The 13,563-nt window shown below is 31.8% G+C and overlaps 1 protein-coding gene across 8 annotated transcripts in view; it reads left to right on the top strand.

Moving 5' to 3' along the window:
- Positions 1–11,244, top strand: part of RBM46 (RNA binding motif protein 46) — a 47,624-nt gene extending 36,380 nt beyond the window's left edge. For 3 of the 8 annotated variants that reach the window (XM_055111958.2, XM_055111961.2, XM_055111959.2), the window contains exon 5: positions 9,196–11,239. In XM_055111958.2, coding sequence (XP_054967933.1) covers positions 9,196–9,206 — 11 coding nt within the window. In that variant the 3' untranslated portion in view covers positions 9,207–11,239. Of the gene's footprint in view, positions 1–2,857; positions 2,914–9,195 lie in introns of those variants that run through there. The other 5 variants (XM_055111956.2, XM_055111954.2, XM_055111955.2 and 2 more) reach the window with 3 other exon arrangements.
- The last annotated feature ends 2,319 nt before the right edge of the window (positions 11,245–13,563 follow it).

Here is a 13,563-nt window from a genome sequence, read left to right on the forward strand (position 1 = left end):
TTTGTATTTTTAGTAGAGATGGGGTTTCACCATGTTGGCCAGGCTGGTCTCGAACTCCTGACCTCAGGTGATGTGCCCGCCTTGGCCTGCCAAAGTGCTGGGATTACAGGTGTGATCCATCATGCCTGGCCTTGCGTTCCATACATTTTGATATGTTTTATTTTTATTATCATTTGTTTAAAAATTTTTTATGTTTTGATTTCTTCTTGAATCTTCAGTATTAATTTCTAAATATACATTTAATGTCCTTGCCGATAGGCTTGGGATTAAGTCTCTCATTTTGCCATTTGCATTCTGTTTTCTCTGCTTGTTTTATTTTTTCATTTCTCACCTTTTTTTTATGCAGTGTTTATTTTGACTTTCTTTTCTTTAGCTGTATTAGTTATACAGTCTTTAATCTCTTAGTCCTTACTCTATAAATGCCAACATGCATTCCTAACTTACTGAAGTCTAATATTAATTAGTATTTTATCACATCCTAGACAATGCAAGGAACTTAGTACACTTTGACTTCTTTCATTTCTTTTACAATTTATGTAGTGTCATTGGTACTTATATATATATTTAAACCTTATACATTTAAAACCCCACAATGCCCAATATAATAAAAACATCTAGTTATAATCGTTTTTAGGCTTAATATACACTGATATTGATTTACACATTTATCATTTCCTTTGCCCTCTGTTTCTTCCATCTCTAAGCTTCTACTAGAATTGTTTATTTATTCTACCTAAAGAATACTGATTCATATTTTCTTTTGTGTGGATATGCTCCTGACAAATTATCTCTATTTTTGTTTGTCTGAATGTATTCTTAGTTCACCTGCCATTTGAAAGGGTATTTTTGCTAGGCCAGCAGTTATTTTACTTCAGCCCTTTGCAGTAGTTATGATTCCACTGTCCTTTAGCTTCTATTGTTTCTCTTGGGAAATCTGTTGTTGATCAGCTTGTTACTCCTTTGAACATACATTGTGCCATCATTCCCTGTACCCAGCTACTTTTACTATTTTCTTTTTATCTATGATTTTCAGAAGTTTTACTATTATGGATTTGACTTTTGTATAGTCTTCTTAGTTTTCGTCTTGCTTGGTACTTTCACCACTTCTGAAGTCTAGATTAATGTATTAGTAAGTTCTACGTTATTGTGTTTCCAAATACTGCATTTGTTCATTTTCTCTCTTATTTCTTTATGGTAATCCAGCTACACATATGTTAAGCCTTTTTACTGTAACCTGTGTATTGATTATATTTCTTCTGTATTGTCCATCCTTTTGTATGTCAGTCTATATTTTCTTACCTGTCTTCTGGTTTGTAATTTTTTTATCTGTAAAAAATTTAAAAGGTTTATCCTAAGAACCATTCATTTAGATTCATTTCTCAGTTCTAGAATTAAATTTGAGTCTCTTTTATGATTTCTACTTCCTTCCAAAAATTTTAGTCTTTTATTTTCTTGAGTGTATTAGGCATTGTTATTTCAATACTCAGTTCTGAAATTTAATGATCTAAATACCCTGTGGATCTGTTACTGTTGTCTGCTGTTTCTGTTGGTTTTAGGTGATAGTAATTTTACCTCCTTGTATGACTGGTTATTTTTTATTCAATGCCAGATACTGTGTATGAAAATTGTGGAGACAATTTGAAGGCTAGCACGATGTTATATTTATTCATAGAAGATTTATTTTGGCTTCAGAAAGGTGGCCAAAGGACTGACAAACCCAGATTGCTTTAATCTAGGCAGGAATTGAAGTTAAATTTAGTCTCTGTTAAAGTTTGTCTGTTTCTGGTCCATTTTTACTCAATTCCAGTCATTCCTTGTTAGTAGCTCTTTAGTTCTAGTTTTCGTCTTCCTAGCTTCATTTGTCTCTTGGCATCTTCTGTTAATTCCCAAGAGGGAGCTTTTGGGAATTGGCCAAGCCTTCCAGAGTAAATGCACCTCCCAAAGAGGTGCACATACCTTTGGGTTTTCTTCTTGCCTGAGATCACAGCCCCATAATTCGTCACTGTCTTGGTTCTCAGTGATTTCAAACAAATGTTTTTGTTTTTAATAATTTCTTACATTTTCTAGTTCTTACCAAGAGGGTTGATTAGTGTTACCTAGTTCATCATGTAAAAACAAGATATTGTGACTATTTTTATACTGAATTATAATCTTTAGATGGTTATTTTTATATCTAGTTTTCTATAGGTTATCAGAAATTTTTCATTTGTTTATACTTTTATACACAATTTCTTAGCATAGATTTGGATATACATCCATAACAGAAAGCTTTAAGGCATATGAAGAGATAACCACTAAAATAGATGGATGCCCACAGTTGTACTATATATGACTAAATTAGACTTCAAGTAGATAAAATTTTGCTGTTGGGAAGAAAGATTTAAGTTTAGTATTATTTTGGCCATCTATCTTTTTTAAGACAGCAAGGAAATGGTGTTTCATATGTAAAATAACTATACCTTATACAACGTTTCTATTTCCCAAATTTACTTAGATTCTTTGGCTTTCTGCTTATCAGAAATTGGGTGATCTCATTTGTTTTTAAAGTCTCTTCTTTATCTTAGCAGGGTAGTAATATTTAGAAAGATAAATGATAATTTGTTTAGAAAGATAAATTTTTTTCTGATAATGTATTACTCATAATTTTCATTCAAATATCAAAATACTCTTCTCTTTGTTCATCTTTATAGAACTCCAGAAATAACTATTTGCCCCTTACTTCTTTTTCTCTAAATTTGTTTTTTTATTTACTGATCAAAAGGTTTTTAACTAAAGTTACCAAGGATTCCATGCACTTCCAAGATAGGGATAACATCAATCTAAAGACTCAATTATTTTCTGTCTTCACTGCTTACAGACAGGGAACACAATCTCTTCAGCCTGGACCTGTGTAGAAGAATTTGGAGAAAATAAACAGGTAAGAGTTTATTAGGTAAAAGTCTCTTAGGAATATTAAGTAATATATTTAATTGTCAGAAAACCAGTTTTAAATTGTTCTTTATAATGAAAAGAATGAAACTTTATGAAGTATTTTTTATAATATCCATGTTAATTATAGACTCATTAAGCAAATGTTTTAAAAAGTTAAAGTGGTTTCTGTATTTTCAGGTCTTCTCAAAACATTTAACATGCTAGTATACCTTGAACCACCAAGATGGTAAACAGTATTATAAATTCGATATATTTGGAGTTACTGTGTTATTTATAGATTATCCAAGTATTTCTCAAAAGTATCTTGAGAATAGGACTCTCTTGTTTTTCAACCTTAAACCCAAATCTTATTGAAACAATTTGGGATAAAAGTTGTATTTACTAAGACTTAGTGTTTAGTTTATTCAACAAGGTACTTCTTGAGGAAGATAAGTTTTAGTAGGAAGTTAAAAGATAGCTTATTTGAGTCAAGATTATTACTTTACAAAGTCTTTTTTTTACATGTAGAGGCAAAAGGATGTGATGTTTTCTAGGATGTAATTCATGTACTACATTTGTGTTCTTGAGTAAGTTAACTTGACCTTTTTGTGCTTCACTTCCTCATTGACAAAGGGGATAATAATAGTACTTATAAGTCTGTTATGTGGATTCAGTTGTACTAATCTTGTGTGGTTATTTTTATCACTTAATAATATTGCCATTACAATTAATAAAATCTGTTCTCAGACTCAAAGAGAAATGCTTGTTATACTTGAGACTTAAAATTTTATTTTTACAGATCTTAATCTTAGCATAAAAATTCAAATAAGTGATGCCAGTCTTAGAGGTCCTTACAGCTTTTTATAGTTCAAAATTTGAATTACAAGGACTGATTTTACTTATAGAAATAAAACTTGAAAAGAATTGCTGTATTTTCTAAGGCTTTTCTTTTTTGCCCACATGGTTCATTTAGTGAGCTACAACTTTTTTTTTAACCTATACTGAAGCCTACCTAGATTGCTGCAGCTCTGATTGTAATTTTTTCTCTCATAAGCTGCTGTTCTAGTACTCACTTTCCAAATGGCTTAGAAAGTAGCACTAAAAGGAGTTGGATATAATTATCTCTTAATACAAAGGTAGCAAACTAGAAGATCTAGATGTATTTTTTTTTAATGGAAAGCAACTAGACTTATTTTCAGTACAAATAAGTATCTGTTTTTTTATTCTTGACCCTCTTTGTGTTCTTTTTGTTTGTGTATTGCCTTGCCTGTGAAGGCATTTGAGTTTTTAATTGCTGTGTTTAATATATTTGAAGATTTTGTTCTGTTTTGTTTTTAATGTTTTCCCATTATGTATTAACTCCATTGAGATTTCTTCCCTGATATTCAAAATTCAGTGAAATAACTGCTGCTAAGGTCAAACAGGTTTGGGAAAAACTGTATACTAAATACTTCCTTGGGAAAATCATAGTGCATACTAGCATCCTAGGTAATTGAGGTAGCAACCTGTTTAATGTATAAGCCTATCTGTTCTAAATTTTTCTTGAGATTATTTGGCTATAGGATGCTTGTTTTAAGAAATTCTTGCACTTTAATTGAATGGGATGTAGTTTGGGAAATACTGAAGCTAACCCAAAGACACACTTGAGTTTTATTTGTTTTTATTTAATATGTTTCTGACTTTATTGAGGTATAAATAAAATACAACAAAATGCCCATACTTAAAGTGTACAATTTGGTTCATTTTGATTTATGTCTACATCTATGAAATGACACCACAATTAAGAAAACAAACATTTCTTTCACCCCCAAAAGTTGCCCGATGCCCCATTGTAATCCATTCTTCCTTCCATTCTCTTTCTCAGGCAGTCACTCTAGATTAGTTTGCATTTTCTAGAATTTCAACCCCTTGCTTTCGAAGGTTTAAATTGTAATCTTTAGATAATTTAAAATTTCATTTTAAAGAAATTTCATTTCTTTATTTCCTCTGCTTATTTAGCTCTTGATTTTCTATACTAGAATAGAAAGTACAAAATAAATGATAGGTATTATTTATGCTTATATGATATTTTAATCTCTGTGTTTGAACCCAGCCATATTTTATGATCTGGGAATGTATAGTAGTATAGCTTAAAAAAAAAAGGTTTTTTTTTGCAGATAAAATTTAGTGTTTGAGTGAAAGTAAGTTATTGAGATAGTTATTTCAGTTATGGTTATTGAATGTTAGAAATTGAAATAATAAAATGGTACAATAAGGATTTTTTAAAAAAAATTTCAATACAGATATCATAGGTATCTAAAGAAATGCTTAAAATATGTATTAAAGGTCTGATAAACATACTTCATAGATGAAAAAATCAGGTGTCTCATCCTTAACACTGGTGGGAATGTAAAATAGTATAATCTTAGCTACCTTGGAAAACAGTTGAGCAATTTCTCAAAAAGTTTTACTGGGAATTACTGTATGACTCAGCAGTTTCATTCCTAGTTACTTACTAAAGAGAATTGAAAACATATGTTCACACAAACACTTGTACATATTATTCCTTAGCAGTATTATAAATAATACCCAAAAGGTTGAAACAACCCAAATACCTATCAACTGAAGAATGGATAAACAATGTGTAATCTAGCTATATGATGATGCATTATTCAGCCATTAAAAGGGATGAAGTTCTGATACATGCTACAACATGTATGAGCCTTGAAAGCATTATGTTATGAAGTCAGTTCCAAAAGACCACATAAATTTATACAAAAAGTCCAGAATAGGCAAGTCTGTAGAAATACAAAGGCTAGTAGTTGCTGGGGCTGAGAGAAGAGAGAATGGGAGTAACTGCTAATAGTTAACAGAGTTTCTTTTTAGGATGATGAAAATGTTCTAGAATTTTATAGTGGTGCTAGTTGTACATGTGATAAAAATCACTAAGTTGCACACTTAAAGATATATCAGAAAGTGGATGGATATGGTGGTAGAACTCACATAGCTAACAGAGAAGAAAGAAACCAATTATGAGGAATATATTTTTTAAATGAAAAATTAGTCTAAAGAGTATCTAGTCAGAAACAAAAGAAAAAGGGAGTCAAAATTAATTTGAGAAGACACTTATGTCTCTATTAAGGGTTTTCTTCATCTTTAAGACAGAAAAGCAGCTAAGAATTAGTGGTGTTTGGTCAAGATGTGTAAGACGAATTAGAAACAAAACAAGAAATACATTGAAGCAATATATCTATCCACTGTTTACATTTTCACTGAGAAACCTACTGGTATTATTCACTAACAGACTGTCTTTGTGTTGAATACAGAAAGGTGGTAGACCAAATTATAGTAGCCACATAAACAGGCCTGACAAGTATGTGGTGTATGTATTACCAGTCTCTACTCTTGCTCCTGTGTCAGATGTGGCATAAGTCGTCACTCGCTTTCCTGTTTATTCCAGACACACCACCAGAATCTTTCTGAATCTAGAATTCCTATTAGCCATTACTGCTTAATTAGAATTGCCACTTAAGGTTAAGCTTATTTGCTTTTCTTTGTATATATCAAATTTGTTCTATGAAAATATGTGTATTCCATATATAAATAGGAAATTAAAGATAACATTTGATCAGGTTGTTCTCTTTTTTTTCTTTTCCACAAAACAACCTTTACTTCAAATGAAAGTTTAGCATATAAAACAAGGGAATGCAGAGCTGCATGAGCTGAAATGAGAGGTTGGAATAGGTATGATTAAAATTGCTGGCAGTACCAAATGTTAGAATGTGGAGCAACTCGAAGTCTCATATCTTACTGGTGTGAATATAAAATGGTCATACTAGAGAACTCTTTAAGCAGTATGGGTCATCTGTCCTATGACCTAGCAATCCCATTCCCAGATATTGACCCAAAAGAAATGAAAACATATATCCACCAAAAGATTTGTATAAAAATGTTCATAGCAGCTTTATTCATAATAAAACTTAGAAACAACCCAGATATTCATCATTAGGCAAATAGATAATGAAATTGAAGTATATTCACACAATGAAGTAATAACCATAAAAATGAAGAAACTACTGAAAGATACAATGTGAACGAATCTTAGAAATTATATTGAGAGATTGTCTGGATTATCTTTCTGGAATAATTATACCAAAACAAGCTATTTGAGTTTCGACTTGGCAAGGCAAGATATGTCAGTAGATTCTCTTTGTGAATGGAAAAAAAAAATCCTTATTTTGTATAGAGGCCTCCTCTTTTTGTAACTAATTTTTTGTTGGTAAAAATTAATTCAAATGTGCTTAAAATTATGTTGAGAGAAAGAAGATAGACAAAAATACTTAATGCGTATTATATGAAGTCTAAGAACAGGCAAAACTGATCTATTGAAATAGAAATCAGAAGGTGGCTGCCTCCAAGTGAAGGTCTGTTGGCTGGAAAAGGGTACAGGAAATTTCTGGATTGGGGATATGTTTTATATCTTGTTTTGAGTATCAGTTACATAGATTTATACAATTATCAAAACTCATTGAAATAAACATAGGATGTATGCATTTTATTTTATATAAATTGTATCTCAATGTTCAAAGTGTTAAGGCAGTTGAATAACACTTAGTGTAAAACTTATATTCTGAAATTGGCTCTGTATCATTCCTTAAGAAGGGATCTGAAGTACAGATCCCAGTCTGAGGAAGAAACAGTGGGATTGAAGAACTAAGGATGTTAATTGGGAAGAAAAACTAGGGGTGGGCAAATAAGTATTTGCTAGGAATGTTAACTAATTTATTAATGTATTTTCTGAAAATTAGAATTTCTGCTTTTTATTTCCTATGATACGAAAATTATATGTTACAATAGATCTGAGGAAAACATGATTGTACTTTTAGGTTCATCCCACTAAGCATTTTCAGCTTACATTTCATTCATTGAAGTTTGGTTTGTATTGTATTTTCCAACCAGCTAGATGTCTTCCCGAATATATTTAGATTCTTAGTGATTTTAGTAAAAAATTTTATTTTTGAAATGCTTGTAAAATCTTAAAAACTTCTGAAACCTTTTGTTTCCTAATCTTTGTTATTTGTGAAGGATTTTTTTCCTTTGGATTTATGCTACATGAATAAAGTCATAACTTTTAATTTTGTATTTAATTTAGTCTCCTTGAAAATATGCAGTACAACAAATGATCATTGTATATATTTAAGGGCTTAAGTTCAAGGTTTACAGTGGGGACCATCAGGAATGAAGATAAGCTACGCATTATGCTAGTAGCCAACTGCTTGGCTATCCGCTTTCTGAAATCTTTCCCTGAAGATACCTTCTGTGTTCACAATTCATGAATAGGCTGCATTACCTGAAGATACCTTCAGTATCCACATTTCATAAATAGGCTGCATTACCTCTTGAGTGGATGTAAACTCAAAACAAAAGTGATTTCTCTTTGAAAACTACATTTCCCTGTTTGCAGTAGCCTGCTCTTCTAAATTGTATTGTTGATGACCACATTGTTAAAATTTGAAGAGCTAGGTGTATTACAGATAAATGGCTAATAAGAAATTGACTGTATTTGCATAATAATTTTCAGAAGGAAAGAATCAGACTTTTTTAAATAAAGCAGTTACTTGGGAATACATGGAGCCAGTAATGGTCCCGTTTATACTCAATACCAAACCCTTCAGGTGAAGTGGATCCTTTAAAAAAAAAAAGAAAAAAAAAAAAAGCATGAGGCACAGTGGCTCACACCTGTAATCCCAGCACTTTGGGAGGCTGAGGTGTGTGGATCACTTGAGGTCAGTAGTTCAAGACCAGCCCGGCCAACATGGTGAAACCCCGTCTCTACTAAAAATACAAAAATTAACTGGGTATGGTGGTGGGTGCCTGTAATCCCAGCTACTTGGGAGGTGGAGGCAAGAGAATTGCTTGAACCCAGGAGGTGGACGTTGCAGTGAGCTAAGACCACACCATTGCACCCCAGCCTGGGCAACAAGAGTGAAACTCTGTCTCAAATAAATAAATAAAGATAAATAAATAAATAAATTGTATGGTACGTAGAGTCATCCTACTTTGGATGTTAGAAAAGTAAATGGTATCAAAGTAATTTCTCATTCATTTTCAAAATACTGAAAATATTTGGAACTGGTTACTTTAAATGTATTTATGTCTTCCTGGAACAGATCGCTTTGTTGATCTTATGGTACCATTCATAAAAAGGTTATAAAATTAGTTTAATTAGAGTTTTATAATGCTGGAAATTAAACCTATATTTAACAGATTTTCATTTTTCCTTTTTTTTTTTTTTTCCTGAACTAGGTCCTTTCTGATGTTGCTTGAGCTTACTCTCCTGCAGTTGATCTCATTCCTGTTGGCTAAACATTAAGTCCCATGACAACATTAAGTTAATGCACCTATGGTGTAGGCATCATTTATAGTACCAGGACAGTATTATAGAAAAAAACCTTACCTGTACATTAGATGACCTAATTTCTTTTCTTCTATTATTTAGAAACACCATAATGTTTCTAAATAATATTTTATAGTCATTGTCACACGCTTGGCTTATTTTACACTAAAGAACATAGTTGAGTTTTTGGAAGGTACAGGATTTAAAAATTTGGTCTGTAATATACACACACACCTATAAATGTTGCAGTTAATGAAACAGGAAATTATTGATGCATAAGATGAATGTTTATTGTGAAACAGCAGTATTTCAAATGTTATTTTTTAATAATTTGGTTTAATTGGATATTTTTCTGTACTATAAGTTGATAATGGTTTTTTGAAGTAACTATAAGTTGATAATGGTTTTTTGAAGTTTATTTAATAAAGGTGATTCATTATACTGTTTTATCATACCAGTAGGACTTTTAATGTTAAATCAGTATGTTGAGTTAGATAAGTGTTTATATTAGTATTTAAATAATGAAATATTGGCCAGCTAGTTTATACCAAATGTTTTTGCAGTCCAGGGGTGAATGTTTCTGCTGGTTTGATGCCTAATACAGCTTCAAAGAAAAAAAAAAAGCAAATATGAATTCACTGTTTTTTATCTTTTCTTCATGGACTACCCCTTAGAACCAAATTTAAAAGAAGCTTCTTTGTAGAGCAAGAGAAATGAGACGTTCTCTTTTTCTATAATCAAAACTCCAAGAAATAGTAGATATCCAAGAATTCATTCTGGTTAGATCTCTGAAACATTGCGTGAGTAAAGGAAAGGTAATACTGACAAAAGTCTCAGGATTTACAGTGCAGTGAATGCTGAAATAATCTTTAACCAGCAATATAGTATCATCAAGATTTCCAATGTTAGAACATTATGTTAAAATGTGATTATTGTTTAATGCTTTGTCTCTTTAAATTAAATTTGTGTCCATAAAGATGTACAGCATAATTGTTCATGTATTTATTTACAGACTACAATTTCCATCGCAGCTCAATAAATAGTCTTTCCCCTGTTAGTGCTACCCTCTCTTCCGGGACTCCCAGCGTGCTTCCTTATACTTCAAGGCCTTATTCTTATCCAGGCTATCCCTTGTCACCAACAATATCACTTGCTAATGGCAGCCATGTTGGACAGCGACTATATATCTCCAATCAGGCCTCATTCTTCTGAAGAAAATACTAACATTAGTATGAAAATTTGTGTAAATTTGTAGTATGAAAACTTGCAAATTAAAATATTGTTTTATTTTAGAATCGGGTTGGCATATTTGGTTTTAAAAAGATATTTATTCCAAAGTACTAAACATCAGCTATAATTCAGAATAACATGGAGTTGTAGAATTTATAAAAATGCAAAGTTTAAAAAGTTATTCAGTGGTTTCTCTTGATAAAGGTACAGCAAACTACTATTCTTTTTAAACTTCTAGGATTTTCTTCTACTTCCTGAGTGGGCAATATAACCTAGTCATTTATGGTTTTTTTTGCATAATTTTACTAAATAGTATTTCACAAATATTAAAGCACTTGAAGAGAATGGTTATAGTAGATTTGATTACCAAGGATCACTATCTGTACTGGAGATTAGAACAATTATATGACCAGAAGCATCTAACCATTATGTAAAAAGAAATGATGAGACAAAAAGATTAAGATACAAATTTTGTGCAGTACTAAAGAAAAAGCAGTCTACCATTGTGGTCCTTGAAAATAACTATAGATATTTTTGTTATTTGTTAGACACAAATTATAATTTTGTTGTTAATGTATTTAAGCATTTTATAGTTATGCTTTATTTGTGTTTTTGATATTCTTTGTATTGTTAATAACAAGTGTTATGGGTTTTTAATGTTGAAATCATGTGTTAATTTTTGTACTTGAATTCAAATTTTTTGACATTAAATGTGTGATGCTTCTATTATGTGTGTTTTCTTTTTATTAGAGTGACAAAACCTTTAGTTCTCACAATCACTTTGAGCTTTTCTTGAGAACAATTTCACTTACTACTTACACAGTCATAGGCTCAGTGCTTTTATGAGACTCAAGTGAAGGATGTTGAAGAAAGAAAATTGTTTTTATATACCCAAAAGAATATAAATCATTCTGTAAAGACACATGCACACGTATGTTTATTGCAGTACTATTTACCATAGCAAATACATGAAACCTATCCAAATGTCCATTAATGATAGACTAGATAAAGAAAATGTGGTACATACACACCGTGGAATACTGTGCAGCCATAAAAAGGAATGAGATCATGTCCTTTGCAGGGACATGGATGATGCTGGAGGCCATCATCCTCAGCAGACTAACACAGGAACAGGAAACCACCACATGTTCTTGTTCATAAGTGGGAGCTGAACATTGAGAACACATGGTCACAGAGAGGGAAACGACACACACCAGGGCCTTTTCGGGGCTGGGGATGAGGGGAGGGAATTTAGCAGACGGGTCAATAGGTGCAGCAAACCATCACATATGTATATCTATGTAACCTGCATGTTCTGCACATGTATCCCATTTTTTTTGGAAGAAATATAAATTGTTTTGTAAAATAGTAACAAAAGTTATTTTCAGGGACTAATAGAAATACTTTGTTAATAGACCCACTGAAGTTTCTGCCTTTCAGTTATGAATAATTAAAGAATTCAAGTCATTTTGACTTAAATATTTTAGTATACATTTATAATGATTGCTAATGATAGTTTTTGTAATTGATGTCAGAAATCTTTCAGATAGCAAACATTACCTTTTTTAATCAACTTATTGTGCAGCTATATGGGACAGCATTTGTAAACAGAATTTGAAATAGTTGCAAATATTCTCGAGTTTCAAGCAGAAGTTATATGGAAATTAATCTCAGTTTTTTCAACCTTTAAATAATGTTCATTCCATATAAATCATATGCAATACTTACCTTCCAGTTACTGCCTTAGGTTTTCTAATTTAAATGAGCATAGACACTGTGCTTAACAAATACTATTTTTCTCCTTACTCAACTTTGAATTGCATAGATTTTGCTCTTTAATTGCCAGGTATATGTGGGGCTCACAGGTGCATATCAGCAAGCATACAGTGAGTATTTTGTTGGTGATTGTGGTAATACCTTTGGAATACAGAGGTTACTGAGACTCCAAGCCAGAAGAAAAAGAGACACTTAGTTTTTCATAGAAATGTTTGAAATAGCCCATCGTAATAATTGCAAGTTTCCACATAGCTTTTTCACTTTCAATAAAAATCAAGACAATTGAGCTTACCAACCACACATTGTATTTGGAGATCCATGGTGATTGGATGAGAAGCATATAAGCTGTGTTAGTCAAATCCCACTCCATTAAGTAACAGCTGTTTGAACTTGGACACAGTTATTAATTTAGCCATACTTTTCACTTCTGTAGTCATAGTACACATAGGTAAAACGCCTGGCAAATGGAAGACATTCAGTTGATGGGTGGTATTATATGGGTATAGTTATATGAAGAGCATAGTACTTTGTAGTTTTTCATCCCTACTCTCTTTAACTGGAAATATAGAAATTAGCACATTCATGTCAAACACTGTCCCTTTCTGTGATGTTCTGGATGAGCAATTTAATCTTGTTTATACTGAATAAAATTTGAGTTGTGAACATAGCTACTAATTATTTGCTGCTGTAATTCTTGCAGAATAAGCTGTATAAGGCATTTGCTCCAAATAAGGGTTCCTTAGATGATCACAAACTATTGATAAGTCTTAGCCATATGATGTATCTCATTGGTCAGGGAAACTGTTCTAAAGACAGACTTCAAATTTTGTGTGCAACATTACGCAAAGAACCATGGCTGAAATGTGGAAGTTTATGACCTATTATGATGGAGCTAGGACCTGTCCTGGTTAAAATCCCTTGTAAGCAGAAAGATCAGAAGGTATGCAGAAAGTTTAATTAACCCTATCATTCTTCCCTAGTTTGTTTTATAATGTTAGAGAGGGAAAGACTTCTTTATGACTTAAAATGTAGAAACCATAATAGAAAAGGTTGCTAAATTCAATTAAAAAAAAGTCTGCATGGCAAGGAAGTAACACAGGTATGTCAAAAGACGATAAATGACTCCGTCTCAAAAAAAAAAAAAAAAGATAAGCGATACTTGCATGTTGTTTTACAAAGGGCTAATCTCTAATATTTCTAGATATCAGAAAAAGTAACCACCCATGAAAAAAATGGATGAAATGTCTGAATAGGCAGATGACAAATGGCTC

The sequence above is a fragment of the Pan paniscus genome, chromosome 3, assembly GCF_029289425.2.
Source record: "Pan paniscus chromosome 3, NHGRI_mPanPan1-v2.0_pri, whole genome shotgun sequence".
Classification (NCBI taxonomy): domain Eukaryota; kingdom Metazoa; phylum Chordata; class Mammalia; order Primates; family Hominidae; genus Pan; species Pan paniscus.